We start from the raw sequence: 20,421 nt of genomic DNA, 5'->3' as shown, positions 1-20,421 counted from the left end.
CCAAGGCCAGGGCCCAGTGCACCAGACCTATGGCCCCTGCGCGTTCGGGTGCGAGGGGGGGTACGGGCACCCGTGAGTGGCCAGAGGCAGCAGGTGCCCCTGGGCAAAGGGCGCAGCCAGCGCCTCGCCGCCCCGCAGTAGGAGAGGCACGGGGACAAGGCCTGCAGCCAGCAGGTGCGTGGGGCGCCCGCTGCGGCTGGGGCTCCGACAGGAGAAGGTGACCGGGACCTGCAGGTCTGGGAGGCGACGGGCACGGGCTGCTCACCATGCCAGGCCCGTTACCCCTGGGCCACGCCCAGCGCTGGCAGTCAGAGGGCTGCCCCGGCCTCACCAGACAGCGGGGCTCGGAGCTCAGGGTGCCCAGGACCTGCCGGGACGGGTTGGATAGCGGACCCTCCGAAGCCTTCCCCGAAGGGAGAGGAAGTAGGGAGGGGAGGGCACAGAGGAACCTTTGAAACAAGTGATGGATTCGCTGTTTGGAGTCACTGGGAACCGCTGGGGACAGAGGGCCAGGCAGGCGGCCTGCCGGAGGCCCGGGCTGTCCTGTGTCGGCGTCCTGTGCTGTCCGGGCTCACATACCGGGCAGAGGAGCAGCAGTGGGAACCGGCCCTTCCCATCCCCGGACAGCCCGCGTCCAGGCGGCCTCCTCGGCACAGCTTCACTGAAGCGCCTTTTCCACCGCTAACCTCGCGTTTCCAATCCGGTGCTACGTCCTCCGGGGACCACCTGACTGGCTCCCTTCTGGGCTGGCCGTTGCCCTGGGCCAGGGCTTCCAAAGCAGGCAGGGCAGCCCAGGACTGGAGGCCGAAGGTGGGAAGGAACTGGGGGTGCGAGGTGCAGACACGTGTGGAACTAGCAGCCAGGGGCAGGGGGGCAAAAAAATAACTCTTCAAGCATCGTATTCAATAATGTATTTGTGTGGGGATATTAAAGAACGTGAAATAATTACAGAAAACGCACTACTCTTCTTATATATAAAGCCTAAGTGACCAAGCCACTGCAGGACCAAACTACCGGTCGCTATGACACGCACTGACCACCAGCAGGCAGATGCTCACCACAGGAGCTGCTCCCTGGGGGTCAGTGTGCTCCCACAGCCAACCTCCTGCAGCCCCTCCCCCTCTTCCCCCGCCAACCTCTGCAGCCCCCATCAGCCCTGATTGCTGGCCAGGCCGAGAAACCCCACCTGTGCATGAGTTCCTGCTCTAGGCCTCCAGTTAACTCTGACATACGATTGCTGTGAAAGAGAGACTGCTTGGCTGGAGAAACCAAACCACCCCGTTTGCCTACCTCCTCAGGCTTTTATTGTAACAAAAGCTTGAACTAAAATTAACTATTAGATACTATCAGCAGGGTAGCATCCTTGAGAAGACACTGTGTCCTTTAAGTCCCGACATCTAAAGACTAAGCATAAAGAGTCCAGTAAACACGGGGGCTCAGACTTGTTCGGAAAAGTCAAGGCACGGGCGGAGGCCTTCAGCCAGCTCTCCAAAGAGGTTCTGACCTATTTCCTCCTTACAAATCTTCCAACCAAGTCCCCTGCTTCCCCACACCCACACTCGCAATTTAAAACATACGGGAATAGCAATTTGTATAAACCCAAGAACAATTATTCTCATTAAAAAGAAATAATGCATTAAAACTCCTTCAAAATCAAAAAATAAAATAAACTCTGATCTGGATTCATCCAATAGAAATGCTCTTTCACTGACTCTCTATCCCTGATGCCTGAAAACAACCCACCTTCAGAATTGGACTAAGTTACAATTTTTTTTTAATAATGCATTTCTAAACTATTCAATGTGCATAAAATGGAAACAAGTGTATACAAATGAGCCTTTAAATATAAATCTATAAAACCAGTGATCAATTCCCCAGTCCACAGAGAAGTATTCATACACTCGGAATTTGAAAGTCATCTTCCCGAAGTTATGACCGTGGATCTTAGCTGCTTCAGCACAAGCCTCACTCCCAGAGGACATGGCCCACAGCACGAAGATTCACAGCTGCACAGACAGGGAGGTTCTGAGGACTTCTGACGGATGGCATCAGAGCTGAAGGCTAAAAGACACTTTGGTGGTATAGCTGGGAACAGATTCTGTAACAAAAGGAAAATACATACTCAGCCATTCTGTTTCCTTATGGTGTGTGACTACCTGACCAGAACAGGACTAGAGCCTTTTTTCTGATCAACATTCTTGTGATGGAAGACTCTGGAAATCGGACTTTCTGCACCTCCACACTCTTCTGTGAGCTCAGACCGGATGGTGAGTTACTCGTCTGCCCTCTGTGCTTTCCATTTTGTGGTTTTGATATGGGTATACCCTGATTTACATAAGAGATGACTTTTTCTAATGTTGAATTTAAATGGGTTTTGAAATAGAATCTTATTATCCCATTAAGTAGGATACTGTTGTCAATGTCATTTAGTTAAAAACTCATATACAACTAACAATGCAACCCTCATGTTTTAAGTATGTGTTTCTCTGTAAAATAGTCGATGGTGTATCAAACACTCAAGTGCACTAGGCAAATCAAATATTTTAAGGAAAGATATCTTTTGTTTTTGGTAAATGGAAAGGTAATTTAGGAAGTAAACTGCCCCTAACCAATTAACTTTCTGTCAATTTTACTTTTATCAATAAATCATGTATATATAAGTATTGCATGAGTTAATGGAATTTTGTATATTCATTTAAAATATTTTAAATATGAGTAACCTACCTCTTTCTTTAAGATCTTCAATATAGGCTCTCATAAATTCTTTATCAAAGTGTTGACGATCTTGTTCACTTTCCATCATTTCTTCACCATCTTGACGCTGAATATTATCAATGGGATTGTCCATAAGGTTTACAAATCTATTCAAGAAAACACAGACAATATCACATTTTCCCTTGTGCATTCTTAACTGCGAAATTCCTCCTGTAGGAAGTCAGCCGCTGTGGTCCTAAATTACAAGTTCTCACTTATTCTGGAAAGTCACAGTTGACCATAGAATTATCACCACCAGTGGATTCCACTATGGAACAATCCATCAGGGATACAGAATTAGTATCAGGAAGAGACTGTCCAGAGGCCTGATGGGAGATGAGAGCTACTCAGCCACAGACAGAGGGCCATGGGCAGGAGCCCAAAAGGTGGATAGTGACACTTCTCTCAGTTGGATCCTTACAACTTGTGATGCCTTCCTGTGCTGGTATTACTCCCGGTTAGTGACAGCAACTGTTTACTTATTTATTTTTTTATTAAATGGACGGGGGTGACACTGGTCAACTGGAACATATATGTTTCATGTGTGGATTTCTATGTTACAAAATTTGTATATTTCACAGTGTGCCCACCACCCAGTCAAATCTTCTGCTGGGATATAAAACTGAAACTTAGGAACAAAAACAGCAGGATGGTGCTTGCCAGAGGAAAGTACATCAACTCTTAAACCAGGCTTAACTAAAAAGAAATCAAATAAAATCCCCATAAAAGAGGTATTTCTACAAAATAAACTGACAAAAAAAATCCAGGTCACTGAAGCAGGAGGGGTGTGGAGGTTGATCAATGAACTGACATGCATACACGCATGGCCCATGGACAGCCCACAGCCCGGGGAAGACCTGGGGAGGGGGTCAACGGGGGGAGGAAAGGGAGCAACTGTAATATCTTTAACAACAATGATAAATTTTAAAAAGAAAAAATATCCTCAGGTGAGGATTAACACACACACATACACACACACACACACACACATACACACACACAAAGATTATTTAATGAGTGAATTAAATACATAAATGTTTGTATTTTTTTCCCAGTTTTATTTTGGGGGGAGGCGAAGATCAAACCTAACAAAAATCATCCTAATTGGCTTTAGAAGGTTACATGCGATATGTACATGTGGCTTATTCACATATACCTGTCCTATTTTAGCATATATGTTTTTTCCAGTTTGTTTTCCTTTTATTGTATTTAATGTCTAAATATAGAGAAAGCAAAAAGGTTTTAATTCTAATATAGATCCACTCGATTTTCCCTTTGCAATCTTTCATTGAATTGTTATTGTCTTTCCCTACCCCCAAAACAACCTGCCTATATTTCGTCATTCTCCACTTTTTAATCTAAGTAAGTCACCACATGTTACACTTTGAACAAGGAAATGGCACTTTTCATTTGAAGCAGCCGTCTCTCGCCCTCCCCTTCGTCACTCCCTGAACCCACAGGCAGTCTTCGTGGGTCAGTCACTGTTTGGGGCAGAAATGCTAATCTTGCTCTGCTAACCGTGACTGCTCTGCTCTGGTCAGAGAAGGCGCATTCTGATCAGCGGGAGCTGTGCAGCTGGGATGTGGGAGTGACGGGGATGCAGTCCGTTCTCCTTTTCCAAGAACTGCTCCTCGTCATGGGGAGATTAACAACCTGGGTGCCTAGACAATGGAATCCCAGGCATCTGCCCCTGTGTCTCCCACAAGCACACAGCATGTACAGAGACCCTGAGTCCCAAATCCTCCTGTTACTGTCCAAAACCTTCCAAACCCTGTAAAGAAGCACCAGAACTCCCGGGAACTGGGATCTGAGACAGGTCCTAAAGCTCCAGACGCTCCTTGCTCCTGGTCTTGTGTCTGAACATGCCTCTACTGAACGTGTCTCCATGAGGATCTCTGTCAAAGTTATTTTTTTTATTTTTTATTTTTGTTCTGCATTCATGTTTATTTTTTTTAATCAATCTTTATTGTTCATATTATTACAAAGGTTCCTCATTTCTTCCCCCCTCCACCAGGTTCCCACCCCACCCTCCGCCCCCTTCCCCTCCCCCATTGTCCTCATCCATAGGTGCACAGTTTATGTTCAGTCTCTTCCTTTCTCCCTTTCCCCGACAGTAAATCCCTTTTCAGATAGTAAATCAGTTACTTAGCATTTTCTCATATCAATAATACCTCCACATGCCCAAAGATACACTTCACACAAAAGACATTTCCAAATAGGTCAACCAACCTCATCCAGGCCCCGCACAAGGCACTCACAGATCAACACCCCAGCGCTATACTAACTCAACATATCCAGATCTAAGCCTTCATCACTTGATTCAGCAGACCCTCAAGTTCCCGCAAAAGTTTCCAGCCATGTCTGAGAGGTAGCCTTGGGGCGGGGGCAGGCGAGGAGCGAGCTGTTCCGGGCCTGGATGCTCCGGGCCTGGCCTCTGTTGCTCTGGTCCGTTCCACAACCAGCTGCTCCGGGTCTGACCACTGCCGCTCCCAACCTGGTTGCTCTTGGCCCGGCTGCTCTGGGCCCGGCCGCTCAGGCCTGGCCGCTCCCAGCCTGGCAGCCGCTGCTCCGGGCCTGGCCGCACCTGACCCGGCTGCTCTGGGCCCGGCTGCCCCAGGCCCGGCCGCTCCGAGCCTGGCCGCTCCCGGCCTGGATGCTCCGGGCTTATGTCAAAGTTATTTTTAAATAATTTTCTTTATGGATTTCAGAGAGGAAAGGAGAGAGAGACAGATACATCAACGATGAGAGAATCATTGGTCAGCTGCCTCCTGCATGCCCCCTACTGGGGATCAAGCTTGCAACCCCAGCACATGCCCTGACTGGGAATCGAACCTCGACCTCCTGGTTCACAGGTCGATGCTCCACCGCTGAGCCACGCCGCTGGCCGTGGTCTACTCACTTTAAAGGTGTGGACGCGTCGCAAAGGGCCGTCGGGAGCTCCACCAAATGGTCCCCACTGACGGCCAACAAGGTGAGCTTCTTCAGGTTGAGCAGCTCATAGGGAAGGTAGGTCAGCTTGTTCTTATACAGAAGGAACGTCTGCAGCTCTTTGAGCCTACGAGACGGAGAAGGGGTCAGCCCCAGGACTGCACTTCCCAGCAAGGGCACGCGCGTGAACAACCAATCAGTCCCGGCGGAAATCACCGATTACTTTACTTTTTATATGTGACCCTTATGAGAAAAACTAACTTTGGAAATTAAACAAATCCCTGCCAGGTGACACCATCTGTGTTTATGTTGTTTTTACTGACTTCATGGCCGCTTGAAGACACAGACACAGCGGCAGCATATGCACACTGCGCAGTAGGCAGTAGGGGCCTAAGAAATCAGCGTATCCTCCACTGTGGATGTCTATCCGCTTTACTGTACACCGGGAACTGATACAAAAAGGGCTGAATGCAAACCATCATCGGAAAACTTTTTTAAAAAATAAAAATATATTCCTCCCAGTGTCTGCCTCATTCCAAGGGTGAACAGGGCACGGGGAAGAGGTTATGAAAATAAACAAACTTTAGCCAATGTTTCCTTTTGTAGATCTGGAGAGTAGTTACTCCTCTCTCATTGTGTTTTCTAACTTTACAACAAGAAGAAATCTGTGCAGGAAAGGAAATGAGCCGACAATGCTCCCTGCATTTTCCTCTGGTTTTCGTTTTATTCTAACTTGGCGACTCCCTCTTCCGTTTTGTCCTTTCCTCCATTTGCACAACCTTCACAGACCCCCATAAATATTTCACAAAGTCCACTCATAGCTCAAACCAAGGCAGTTCCCCTGGACTCTCACAGCCTGAGGAAGCATCGCTGCACAGCAGAGGTGGCAGGAGCAGAAAACAGAAATCGGAGATGGCCTTCAGACGAGGCCACTTTCGGCGTCTTATGCTACGTCCTAAAGAAGGCGGCAGATTTCAGAAGGCCAGAGGTTTTGTTTCATTCATAAATTTAAGCCCAACTGCCCTACAGACGATGAATAACATTGGCTGAATGAATGAATGAATGAATGACATAGGATTCAGTTAAACTATTATTTTTATGAATGAAATAGCTAAAAAGATATAATTTTAAAACCTTAATAAGCATCCCAATTTTGTTTGAAAGATTATGTCTAATAAATCAATACGTGAAACTAATAAAAATTACCCTCAATGATATCCTAAACATAGAGTGATATATTTCCATTCAATATGTAATAAGTTTATTTTCTACTTCTGTGGAGTAAAGAAAAGTGAATGATGCCATTCTATTGGGAACCGAATTAAATTACAGTTCACCAAAACAAGGAAGATCCGTTCAAGTGAACGTATACAGGTGGGCAAAAGTAGGTTTACAGTTGCTCATATGAAAAACAATACGATAATTAAGTAATTGTGTTTTGAATACTCACAACTGTAAACCTGCTTTTGCCCATCCCTGTATATATACATGTACATGTATGATGTAGACTAGAAACTGTCTTATTATATAAAGAACCAAACTCATTTCCTAGAAACAATGAATTCTGGAGAATTAACTGATGTCAAAGACCACTTCTGTGCTAAGCAAATTTAGAAGGTTATGGCGTTTAAGGTGTTAGTAACTAGTTCATACACCTCACCTTCAGAAGGCAAGTAGCTACCTGTCTATATCTTGTGGCAGGTCACTCAGGCTATTGTTGCTGATATCCAACCACTGCAAATTGGACATCCTCAGGACACAGATGGGGACACTGGAAAACTTGTTTGCTGAGATATCTACAAACGTAACTTGCTTCAAATTACTTAACTAGAAAGGAACAACAAGATATTCTAATTACTTCTGTAAGAGAGAGAGTTAAGTTCCACTAATAACTTTCCACTGGGGTCCCTTCCCAGAGGCACTCCTGTGCCATATGCGAAAGAGGGCGAACAGCGTGTGTGGCCAGGGGGCGCCACGCCGGTGCGGACAGGTGGCTCACAGTGGCTGCTGTGCGGAGCTGGTGGTTTCCTAGGTAAGCAATGCCTTTTATGTCGTAAATGGGCAAACCGGAATTCTCAGGGGGTGACAGGAATATCTTAACACTGAGTGGATAACATGTGTATCTATTTGTTTATTATCTATATATCTTCAGGGTAAAGCGCAAACACAGGCCTCCACACCACAGAACATGCTGTCGAGTTTCCCACATTTGGGGGAATCCCAGGGTGAGCACATCCGAGTGCAGTGGATAAGCCTCGCCTGGGGAAACCAGTCGCGGCCACGCATCTCCCCTGTGAGGTAGTGTGTGAAATGTTTGCTTACGACGGCTGGATTTTCTGTACGTAAATGACACCTCCATAAACAGGGGGTGAGAACAAGGAACAGAGAGACCAGCCGGGGAGGCCGTGTCCCAGTCCAGATGACAGACAACCTGGACTTGGACGAGGGTGTTGAGGGAGGGGGCTGGACAGTGGCCAGGTGCTGAGGGCCTGCCTGAGAGGACTGACTGATGGCATGGAAGCAAGGAAGGTCAGAGGTGACTTGGCTTCTGGTAACCTGAACGTGTGCGAGGGGGCTGAGCCCTTTTCCAAACTGGGGAGGCCTGCGGCCACCGCCATGCAGGGAGCATGGCCTCGGCAGTGTTCCCTCCCCTGCACCACTGTCAGGCCCTGGCTGGGCGAGATGGGTGAGGACAGAGGCAGCCAGCTCCTCCCACACACAGAAGCTTTCAGGAAAGAGATTGACGGCCCTCCCAGGTCTGTGACCGGCAGCCAGGCCTTGTCCGGACCTTGCCAGCAATACCGTGTTTAGTCTGCTTATCGCCTGCAGGACTATCAGACCCTGATCTCTGCCACACAAGAGGCCTGTTGAGCTTTATTTGGCAATTAAACCCATTCATTTTCATCTGCTCCATTGTATCCGGAAATGATATGAAATCATTTATCCAGTCAATACAGACCAAAGGAAACTAATAAATACTTTTCAATTCACAGACGTCTTAAATGCTATCTGTAGGACTACTTGAGTTACCTACAAGCTGTGTTCGTTATATGAAATTTTAAAATTATACCCCCTTTGTTTATTTATTTCCAGCTGTTTTTAATGTATTTCACCATTGTGGATAAATAGATCAGGTCTGTATTACAGAAAATAGGCATCATATATTAAATAGGCATTAAATACAAATATCTTGCATAAAAACAGGATTTTTTTTTGCCTAGTTTTCCTTTGATGGCATTTCTGAACTAAAAACCAGGTCCTGGACTATTGTAAAGACCTTATAATAGCCAGTAGATGGTGAATGAAATGTCAGGAAAATGTGACATAATATAGATGGGTTTCATTTTTCAAAGCTTCTCCCCATGTTACAGACCCTCCCATATCATACACCAAATAAGTCCTAGTGCAGAAACGGCTACTTCCTTACTTCAAATGGGAGCTCAGTTAATTCTAGATTTCCAGAGCAATCCAGTTTCTTCAGATTTTCACACTCCCCCAGTTCTGGAGGGATGCTCTTCAGATGGTTGAAACTCACGTTGAGTTCTTCCAGGTTCTTCAAACAGCCTGTCACCAGATAAAAGGGGGGGAATGACCGAGAGAAAACGAAAAATCCCTAAACACAGCTCTGCTCACTCGTGAGACTTCTGGATTCTGAGCACCTGGCCAAGGTCTGTGTGTGCCGGAGAGACCGTGGGGTCACCGCCCAAAGGAGACAGTGACCGAGCAGCTGGGGACAGGAGCACGCCCGCCTGGCGGCTTCCTGGGGGGGAGGGGGAGAGTTCCCACGGGCGTGGTGCCCATCCGCCGGCTGCCTGCTCGCGGAGGCCTGGCTCTGCCGAGAGACATACCAATTTCAGCAGGAAGATGGGAGAGCTGGTTTTTTGGCAGATCCAAAATCCTCATCGCTTGGAAGAGCTTGATGTAGGCAGGAATGGTTTCGATCCGGGTGTGGCTGATGTGCCACTCTTTCAGGTGCGTCTGCTCCTTCAGGGAGTCGGGGAGCTCCTGGAACAGGTGGGTGAGTGGTTGGCGCCAGGACCTCAACGTGGCCAAGCGCACACCAAGCCCAGGAACACACGTGGTCATTGTAAAAGCCGGACGCGAGAGGGCACGTGCGAGAGAGCGTCAGCGGTGACTGCAGCTCCCGGCATTTCAGGGAGAAAGCAGACACACTGTGTGGTCACTCATCGCGCCTTAAGGGATGAGCCCAACTCAGAGCTGCCGTGAGTTGGTGATATTTATTATTCAAGTCAGATGCCTGGCCAGCACCTACAAGCAGGCTCACAGCCACAGCCACAGCGTGCCTTCTGGTTTACACGTGCATGTAACATCTAAAATACAGCCTGTCCATGCACCCGACGATTCGATGTGGCCTGCATTTCCTTCCTCTCTACTTGCTTTTCAAATAACTGATAAACATGCACTGAATGTTTGTAAGAGTGTGCAGGAGGGAAAGACGGACAGAAGACAGGACTCGCAACCAGGCTCCGCGGAGTCCACGGGAGCCACCTCCCTGCGCCTGCGTGGAGGAGGAGCCTCGAGAACCTGACTCCGAGATGACCCTCTCGGTTTCTTTTTAAAAATATATTTTTTTATTAATTTCAGAGAGGAAGGGAGAGGGAGAGAGAAACATCAATGAGAGAGAATCATTGATGGGCTGCCTCCTGCATGCCCCATACTGGGGATCGAGCCCGCCACCCAGGCGTGTGCCCTTGACTAGAATAGAACCAGAGACCCTTCCGTCCACAGGCCGACACTCCACCCACTGAGCCACACCAGCCAGGGTCAGAGCAGACCCTCTCAAGCAAGAGCGCTCACCGGCCAAGGTCAAGGCCTTGAGCTCAGCTCAGCGGCGGCCATCGGGGCCTCAGCACTGCGCTGGCCGCCACTGGCCACAGAGGCAGGAACACCTCGACTCACCGTCCAGTGCTCTCCCGAGAGCTCGAACACGAACTTGCTGCTGCCTCCGTCCTTGCCCCCGGGAGGCGAGCTCTGCCGCAGAAGCAACTTCCTCTCGAGCTTGTCCAGCAGCCGCTCACTGGTGTCCAAGAAGCCGTTCCTGCAGCAGGCGGCCTGGGGGACGCCCCTCCGGCGGCACTCGGCCACGAAGTTCCACTCCTCCTTTATCCTAAGGCAGGCGAGGCGCCGTCAATGGGCAGTGCCCTCCCCTGCCCTCAGACCCCATCCTGCCCCTCAGACCCCATCCTGCCCCTCAGACCCCATCCTGCCCCTAAGACCCCATCCTGCCCCTCAGACCCCATCCTGCCCCTCAGACCCCATCCTGCCCCTCAGACCCCATCCTGCCCCTCAGACCCCATCTGCCCCTCAGACCCCATCCTGCCCCTCAGACCCCATCTGCCCATCAGACCCCATCTGCCCATCAGACCCCATCCTGCCCCTCAGACCCCATCCTGCCCCTCAGACCCCATCTGCCCCTCAGACCTCATCCTGCCCCTCAGACCCCATCTGCCCATCAGACCCCATCTGCCCATCAGACCCCATCCTGCCCCTCAGACCCCATCCTGCCCCTCAGACCCCATCTGCCCATCAGACCCCATCCTGCCCTTCAGAACCCCATCCTGCCCCTCAGACCCCATCCTGCCCCTCAGACCCCATCCTGCCCCTCAGACCCCATCTGCCCATCAGACCCCATCTGCCCCTCAGACCCCATCCTGCCCTTCAGAACCCATCCTGCCCCTCAGACCCCATCCTGCCCCTCAGACCCCATCTGCCCATCAGACCCCATCCTGCCCCTCAGACCCCATCCTGCCCCTCAGACCCCATCTGCCCATCAGACCCCATCTGCCCCTCAGACCCCATCCTGCCCTTCAGAACCCATCCTGCCCCTCAGACCCCATCCTGCCCCTCAGACCCCATCTGCCCATCAGACCCCATCCTGCCCCTCAGACCCCACCCTGCCCATCAGACCCCATCCTGCCCATCAGACCCCATCCTGCCCCTCAGACCCCATCTGCCCATCAGACCCCATCCTGCCCCTCAGACCCCATCCTGCCCCTCAGACCCCATCTGCCCATCAGACCCCATCCTGCCCTTCAGAACCCCATCCTGCCCATCAGACCCCATCCTGCCCCTCAGAACCCATCCTGCCCATCAGACCCCACCCTGCCCATCAGACCCCATCCTGCCCATCAGACCCCATCTGCCCCTCAGACCCCACCCTGCCCATCAGACCCCATCCTGCCCCTCAGACCCCATCCTGCCCCTCAGACCCCATCCTGCCCATCAGACCCCATCTGCCCATCAGACCCCATCTGCCCATCAGACCCCATCCTGCCCCTCAGACCCCATCCTGCCCCTCAGACCCCATCTGCCCATCAGACCCCATCTGCCCATCAGACCCCATCCTGCCCCTCAGACCCCATCCTGCCCCTTAGACCCCATCCTGCCCATCAGACCCCATCTGCCCATCAGACCCCATCTGCCCATCAGACCCCATCCTGCCCCTCAGACCCCATCCTGCCCCTCAGACCCCATCCTGCCCATCAGACCCCATCTGCCCATCAGACCCCATCCTGCCCCTCAGACCCCATCCTGCCCCTCAGACCCCATCTGCCCATCAGACCCCATCCTGCCCATCAGACCCCATCCTGCCCCTCAGACCCCATCCTGCCCATCAGACCCCATCTGCCCATCAGACCCCATCTGCCCATCAGACCCCACCCTGCCCATCAGACCCCACCCTGCCCATCAGACCCCATCCTGCCCATCAGACCCCATCCTGCCCCTCAGACCCCATCCTGCCCCTCAGACCCCATCTGCCCATCAGACCCCATCCTGCCCATCAGACCCCATCCTGCCCCTCAGACCCCATCCTGCCCATCAGACCCCATCTGCCCATCAGACCCCATCTGCCCATCAGACCCCACCCTGCCCATCAGACCCCACCCTGCCCATCAGACCCCATCCTGCCCATCAGACCCCATCCTGCCCATCAGACCCCATCCTGCCCATCAGACCCCATCCTGCCCATCAGACCCCATCTGCCCATCAAACCCCATCCTGCCCATCAAACCCCATCCTGCCCCTCAGACCCCATCTGCCCATCAGACCCCATCTGCCCATCAGACCCCACCCTGCCCATCAGACCCCACCCTGCCCATCAGACCCCATCCTGCCCATCAGACCCCACCCTGCCCATCAGACCCCATCCTGCCCATTAGACCCCATCTGCCCATCAGACCCCATCCTGCCCCTCAGACCCCATCCTGCCCCTCAGACCCCATCTGCCCATCAGACCCCACCCTGCCCATCAGACCCCATCCTGCCCATCAGAACCAGCACGCGCCCATACGCATCCACAGGAATGCCCGCTGGATCTCTCCACAGGGGATGCCCGTTATGGAATGCACAGCACCTGGGGGGCAGCCTTCCCAGCTGCCGCACTTTCCGCAGTCTGGGGGAGTGTTAATTTGATTGTCAGTGTGATTCCTATCTGCCACAAACACAGTTTTCCCACGACACTCGGTTTCGTCTTCGTTGACACGTGTTTACCTGAGAGCAGTCAGCCTACAAACTCACCCCTACAATCGCATAAAACTGGCACCACACAAGGCGCCGGCCGGGCGCCCAGCTCCTGGGAGGCTGCGGTGCTGACAGAGTGCCCTGGCCCAGCACCGGCTGCAGCGGACTGGAGCGCCTCATCGCTGCCTGCCCTGGGCCGCCTCGCACGGCGCCCGGGGTCCCCGAGTCCCTACAGTTGTGGGTGCTGCTTTACAGAAACCGAATGCCCGTGCTGGGCCACAGCGTGAGGATCCGAAGGTCAGAAAGCGGGGTCACCGACAGAGAGAGGGCCCAGGAGAGACACCCCGCCCCTCCAGGCACAGCCCCGTCTGCGGCCGCTCCGAAGTGGCTCCCCGGCACAGAAACCTACTTCTCCAGGGCGCTCCTCTCCAGCCGCTCGGCCTCCTGCTTCTGCCATGCTCTGTGCTTCTTGACGCGCGTCTCCCACAGGCCTCTGATGGCGGAGATGTCGAACGTGACCACTTTATGGCCCATGATGGGAGCATAAAATTACCTATTTAACAAACACATGAATGTATGTCAGCTTCACCACACATGGGAGGAGGTGGAATGTCGAATAGAAACATGAGTCAGTTGTCTTAAGTGACGATGAAATACCTTGTTAGTTCAAGGATGTTCTGCTGTGCTCATATTCTTTAAAAAAAAACCAAAACCATATATATATTATATATATTATTATTTAAAATAATATATATTATTTTTAAATATATATATAATTATATATATATTTATTATTATTATTTCTTTTTTACTGATTTCAGAGAGGATTGGAGATGGAGAGATAGAAACATCAATAATGAGAGGGACTCATTGACTGGCTGCCTCCTGCACACCCCCTACTAGGGATTGAGCCTATAACCTGGGCACGTGCCCTTGACCAGAATTGAACCCGAGATCCTTCAGTCTGCAGGCCGACACTCTATCCACTGAGCCACACCAACCAAGGCTGTGCTCATGTCTGTAAGTTCTCTGTGTGACAGTCCAAGCACAACACCCCCTAGGTCACCTCTACATCACACTTGTCTCAATGGAATTGTGGATCCCCAGAGCTCCCAGGCAGTCCTCACACTCCAGGCTCCATATTCCACTGAATTTAGTAGCAGCTAATCTTCCCACTAGCTGGTAACATACTCCAGGGTACGTTTAATGAGTTAATCACCACGCACACAGACACACACACACGCACACAGACACACACACATACCTGTCGACTACGGCCGCACACCAGCCACCGTTCGGTAACAAAAGCAAACCCTGCACCAGCTCCGCCAGCACACTCCCACCTGCGGGCCCCCCGCCGGGCCTGCTCTGGGCGATGCTGCTGCACCTGAACGAGCCGCACAGCGAGTGTCTGCTCAGGCGGATTTCCACGTGCCAAGGAAGTCAGACTCAGGCACGGCTGAGCGCTCACATCTCAGGGAGACTTGGCACAGTGCCTGGCACACAGCAGGCCCTTCCTAAATATTTGCCAAGTCAGTGAGTGAATGAATGAATGAATGAATGAACGTGACTAAGATTTATATCCAGATTGCTTCCTCCTCAGGCCACTCAACGAGCTTGCTTTCTTTTTACTTTCACAACTCATCTTTGCTGTTTAAGTGATTATTTGATCACTGCAAAAAATTTATTGGACATAAAAATGCATGTCTATTCATCCCACTAAGCTACAGTTATCTCCCTGATCTTTGTAAAATAACTTTCTAAACATTGTTTTAAACTGCCCCTGCCTACAGCACCAAAATCTGGCTAAATCCATTTCCTGATTTACACAAACACAAGGAAACTTCAAGAGACGCCCTGGGCCAGAACCTCTCAGCTAAGCCACTCGGACTCCAGACCCTCAGAAACTTGAGGTCATTCACGTTTGCCATTGGAAGCTGTTAGGTGTTGGATGACTTGGTTCTGCAGCAACAAATAGCATGGTGGACAGTAAGATGAGGGCAATTTACAAAAATCGCCTTATTACAGTGCCATCTGGCACCTACACAGCCTGCTGCTTCCTCTGACACGTCCACTTGCAGGTCTCACACGTATCTCAGAGAAACGTGTTTTCTTCTAAACTTACCCATTTAAAACCAATCCACCCCTGGCTGCTTAGTTCCCGTCTGCAGAGTGCCTCCGTGTTTACCTGGAGGGCGCGTTGTTAAGCTTTGTTTCCTCCTCTGTCCACCCTTTGGGGATGTGCGTGCTCTCTCTCTCTCTCTCTCATGCACACGTCCCTTTCACCACCTAAGTCTTAGTGGGCATGCGATTCTCATCACCAGACAGTGTCACATCCGGCCTCAGTTGTGCAAAAACCACAGCTGGTCCTGACTTTCCACTCAGCCGCGTCCAGTCCGTTCATCCGTATCATGACAGCCATTTTCCAAGAAGTGGATCGTGCTGCACCAGAGACTCCCTTTGGAACGAGAGGGAGATCCAGCTCCTCACAGCGCCCAGTCAGCCCTGGTGTGATGTGCCAGCCCCTCCCACTCACCCGGCTCTCCTCAAGCTTGTCCCCCAGCGTCCCCCCCAGACTGTTCACAAGCTCCCCCTGCCTGGACCGGCCACCTGGGAGGCCCAGTGGGCTCAGAGCCAGGCAACCCACACACCTGTGCATGGAGCCCCTTTACCAGGCGTGTTTCTGTCCCTCGATTCCTGGGAACCCTTCCTAGCGGGCATTTACGGGCACTCGCTAATGCAGGAAGACGAGTGCCTGGCCCGAAACCTCCAGCCAGAGGGAGAGCGGCGCTGAGAGGGATCCGTTCTAACAGCCGCAGGTGGATGCTACCCCAGGGGCGGCGCTGCTGTGGAGCCAGAGGAGAGGCCCCCAGGGTGTGTGGGAGAGTGGCTGGTGGTCCTGCAGGAACCGGGGAGGGAAATACCTTCCCACACCCCCACACGCCAGGAATGTCAGTAACTTCACAGAACCCCCGTGCCCCCAAGCCAGAGGCATGACTGCGAGCCATGTCGCCTGGCACCGGCACGCTCTCCACTCTGTACGCCAGGACTCCAGGCTGGAGCAGGCTGCTGGTCACCTTGTCCTCTCCTTTTCTGCCAAACGACAACTGGCCTGGCCGGGGCGGCTCAGCCGGTTGGGCAGCGTCCAGTGCACTGGTTTGATTCCCAGTCAGGGCACATGCCCAGGTTTCAGGCTGGGTCCCCAGTAAGGGGGGGAGGGGGTGGTGTGTGCAGGAGGCAGCTGTTTAATATTTCTCTCTCACAGCAATGTCTCTCTCTCCCATGGGTCTCTATCTCTCTCCCTCTCCTTTCCTCTCTATAAAAGTCAGTAAAAAACCTATTTTTAAAGATGATAAACTAGACTGGGGTGCGGGTGGGGCAGGGTTAGCCTCTGAGAGAACGGAGTGGGAAGGACCTGGGAGTCTGGGAGGAGACCAAACAGCCCGCAGTCCAGGCGCTGAGCCCTTCCTGGGGCCCCTCTGTGAGGTCAGGAGGGGCCAGGGGGAAGGTGGGAGGGGGAGCAAAGATGATGTTACAGGGGTCTTCAAACTACGGCCCACGGGCCACATGCGGCCCGCAGAGGAGTCTGATCCGGCCCGCCAGGTTTTTTGGGCAGTGAGCGCAGCCGAGGTGTTACAGTAGGAATTAGTAGTTCATATAGTCCGGCTCTCCAGCTCTCTGAGGGACCGTGATCTGGCCCCCACTTTAAAAAGTTTGAGGACCCCTGTGTTAGGAGGTCCCCTGAGCCAACCTGGGGGGAGAGGCCTGACCCTCGTGGCCTCCAGGCACCTCGTCCCCTTAGGCAGGCCGGCTCCAGGCCTTCCAGTATCTGCACGAGGGGAGGACCGTGACCAGTGGGGGTTTCTGGGGACACCAGACACAGGGGGGCCGGAGGGCAGACAAGGGCCTTCAGTGGCACTAACTCCATTCTGTCCTCACGTGAGGTTGTTTCCGATGGGGTGGGTGCACAGGGGCTCATATTCAAGGGAGGGCAGTATAGTCACAGAACATCCCCAGCTCCAAATTAAACCTCATGTTCTGTCACATGACCAGGATTGCCCTGGGCACCCCTTCCTCCTGTAATCTGCTAAGCTAGCGATGGGGATGGGTACTGGCTGCAGGTGGGAGTAAGAAGACAGCGAGTGGGGTACCAGCCGGAGGCCTGCCTCCCGGTTACTGGTCACTGCTGCACGTCCCCGAGATGGTCTCAGCTCTCTGAAGCTCGGGGTTCCCACCCGGACACGGGGTGGACAGCAGCGTGACTCCTAGGACCGGAGCTGGGACCACCACAATCCTGCCCGGTGCTGAAGACAGGCTCAGAAAGGGCCCGTTATTAAAGAGAATCAAGACACAGATGAGAGGAGCACGAGCCTGAGGTCTGCCTGCACCGGAGCGGGCAGGGCTGGGGGGGCGGCCGCAGGTACGGGTTTGGTAGGCAGACCGCAGCCCGCTGAGCTGCCTACGACGGTGGCTCTCCTCTGGGAGCCTGTCACTCTTTTTTTTTTTTTTTTTTTTTTTTTTTTTTTTTAATGTTTTTTATTGATTTTTAGAGAGAGAGGAAGGGAGAGGGAGAGGGAGAGGGAGAGAAAGAGAGGCCACAGGCTGCCTCCGGCACACCCCACACTGGGGATGGAGCCCAAAACCCAGGCCCGTGCTGTGATCTCCTGCTTCGCAGGTCACTGCTCCACCCCTGAGCACCCGGAGCTGAAACAGTCACATCTGATACCCCTGAGGCTCAACCACTGAGCCACCCGGCCGGCCAGGAGGAGACCCACGGACGGACGGACGGAGCAGCCTCTCCCTGGACAGCGCTCAGGCCCCAGAGGTTTGAGCTGGGCCAGGGCTGAGGGCGCAGTGCAGGGTTCCCCCACCAGGAGCAGGAATTGGGGGGCTCCTCTCCCCCCTAACCCTCCCTCACCCCCTCTCTAACCCCCCCCACTCCCCTTCCTCACCCTCCTCCCTAACCCCCAACCCCCCTCTCTCACCCTCCTCCCTACCCCCCTTCCTAACCCCCCCTCACTCCCTCACCCTCCTCCCTACACCCCCTCCCTAACCCCCAACCCCCCTCTCTCATGCCCCTGCAGTTCCTGTCCCCCACGGGCGGGTTCCCTCGCAGCCCCCGCCCCTGAGTCCTCGGGCGATCACCAGTCCCCTCCGTCTGTCCGGCACCGCTGGCGTGAACAGAGCGGCCCCGCCCGCAGGTGCCCCCGGTCCCCGCAACCCCGACCCCGCACCCCCGGTCTCCCCGGCCCCCGCACCCCCCGCCCCGCACCCCGAAACCTCCGCCCGCAGGTGCCGCCCCCGCACCCCCTCCCCGGTTTCCGGAGCAGCCGCCGCCCCCGGGCGCCCCCACAGCGGCCACCTACCTGCCCGCCGCCCGTCGGGCTGAGTCTATTTTCGTCCCGAGCCGGAGCGCGTGACCCTGACCGGGACCCGGCGGGCGGGCCGGCCTCCGGGCGGTGACTCAGCGGCGGGCGGGCACCGGGGCCTGTCCCCCACCGGCCAGGGAGCCCGGAGGGGACGGGAGGTCTCAGCACACCGCCAGGGGGCGCCCCAAACAGAAGATGCTTTTCAATGTGGGAAGGTCGGTTTTCCTTCTCACATGATGTCCCCCTTTTAGTTCCCTAACACGTGGGCTTAGGTCCTCCGGATTTCACCAGCTGGGGAGGAGCGGTTCGTCCATCATCCGACATTGAGGCAACCTGACTATTAACTAGTTAATCTGACTATTAATTAGTTAATCTGACTACTAGTTAATCGGACTGTTAATTAGTTAATCACCGGGAACTGCACCCCGCCCTCCTGGCCACGCTCCTCACACCTCTGCCCGGAACAGAACAACATTGTTTATCACTGAGCCGCACTGGCCGGGCCAGGGAAACCATATTGTAGCTCTAATCACAAAAGGGTTTGGTTTTGAACGTACCACTTTCTGTTAGTTGAGATTTATAATTGCTGACACTTGTAATCAAATTACCATTGCACATTGTATACTAAATTGGTGGGATGCAAAAAATCTTTGTGATGATATTAAATCAGACCTCTAAAGTGTTGGGTGTGTCTCTTACTACTTAGAAAATAATTTTTATGTTACTTTTTTATTTTGTTTTTTTCTTCTGCTTTTATTATTTTTTTCTCTTTTGATAAAAAAATTTAAATTGTCTATTTAGTCATTAATGTTTGGTTTTTGTTGTGGTATTATGAACCAAAGAATATATATGTAGAAAAAGTAGTTTCAGTTCAGATATTACTTAAATACCATTTCCATTTATGAGAGCTGAATATTTAAAAGCTTAGTCATACTCAAGTGGAAAAAAATTTTCCCCATAAATGCATTCAAAATTCTAAATGCAGTGGGATGCTTTGATGATGATAATATGGGAGAAGTGGGCCATTGAGTGGCCCAGGCTCCCTTGATGCTAACATGCACCCAAAAGCATGCAAATAAAATTTAGCAAATGAAAATGCTCTTAGGTACATTTCAATTTCAGATAAACAACAAATAATTTTTATATGTCTCAAATAGTGCATGTCATACTTATACAAAAAAAATTCTTGCTTATCTGAAATTTAATTATAACTTGGTGTCCTATATTTTATCTGGAAACCATCCAACCACCAAGGAGCAGCTGCTTAATGTGCATGGGTTTTATTTGGGGGCGATTTAAATGTTTTGGGATTAGTTAGAGATAGTAGTTGCACAACATTGCGAATGTACCAAATGCCACTGAATTTTTCACTCTACAATGGTTGATTTTATGCTGTGTGAATTTCATTTCATTTAGTAAATAAGCAGATAATAAAATATTTATAATATAGAATATTACATATAAAACAAATATAATTATTCACTGGTAGTAATATTCTTTTGTCTACTCATTCTTTTCTTATTCTTTTTTTAAAATTGATTTCAGAGAGGAAGAGGGAGAGAGAAATAGAAACATGGATTGGCTGCCTTCTTCACACTCCCTACTGGGGATGGAGCCCACAACCCGGGTATATGTCCTGACAAAGAATTGAACTGGCAACATCCTGGTTCAAGGGAGGATGATCAACCAACGGAGCCACACCAGCCAAGCAGTAATATGACTCTTATGTTGATCATCCAGAGGAGTCTACAGATACACTATGGGATTTGGTACATTTCATAGGCTACATTGGATCACCCCAAAATTTATATGTTGAAGTGGTAACCTCTCAGAAATAACTGTTGGAGATAGGACCTTTAAATTAAGACAAAATGAGGTCAATATTAGA

The 20,421-nt window shown here is 51.7% G+C and overlaps 1 protein-coding gene across 2 annotated transcripts; it reads right to left on the bottom strand.

Annotated features, from left to right (window-relative positions):
• Positions 1-894: 894 nt before the first annotated feature.
• On the bottom strand, positions 895-18,751 carry LRRC2 (leucine rich repeat containing 2). Of its 2 annotated transcripts, XM_084901698.1 has the most exons (10): positions 15,816-15,997; positions 13,822-13,857; positions 13,574-13,717; positions 10,603-10,810; positions 9,531-9,687; positions 9,110-9,246; positions 7,364-7,509; positions 5,654-5,809; positions 2,725-2,861; positions 895-2,098 (listed from the first exon to the last, which is right to left on the bottom strand). In XM_084901698.1, the coding sequence occupies exons 3-10, from the start codon at positions 13,696-13,698 to the stop codon at positions 2,049-2,051; spliced, it is 1,116 nt and encodes a 371-aa protein (XP_084757824.1). In that variant the 5' UTR covers positions 13,699-13,717; positions 13,822-13,857; positions 15,816-15,997; the 3' UTR covers positions 895-2,048. The 2 variants fall into 2 exon arrangements, with proteins under 2 accessions (XP_084757824.1, XP_084757823.1); XM_084901697.1 differs by lacking the exons at positions 13,822-13,857; positions 15,816-15,997 and adding an exon at positions 18,531-18,751.
• Between the last annotated feature and the right edge of the window lie 1,670 nt (positions 18,752-20,421).

This window comes from Pipistrellus hanaki (assembly GCF_964339955.1).
Source record: "Pipistrellus hanaki genome assembly, chromosome: 13".
Classification (NCBI taxonomy): domain Eukaryota; kingdom Metazoa; phylum Chordata; class Mammalia; order Chiroptera; family Vespertilionidae; genus Pipistrellus; species Pipistrellus hanaki.
This window is presented reverse-complemented; position numbering and strand designations above follow the sequence as displayed.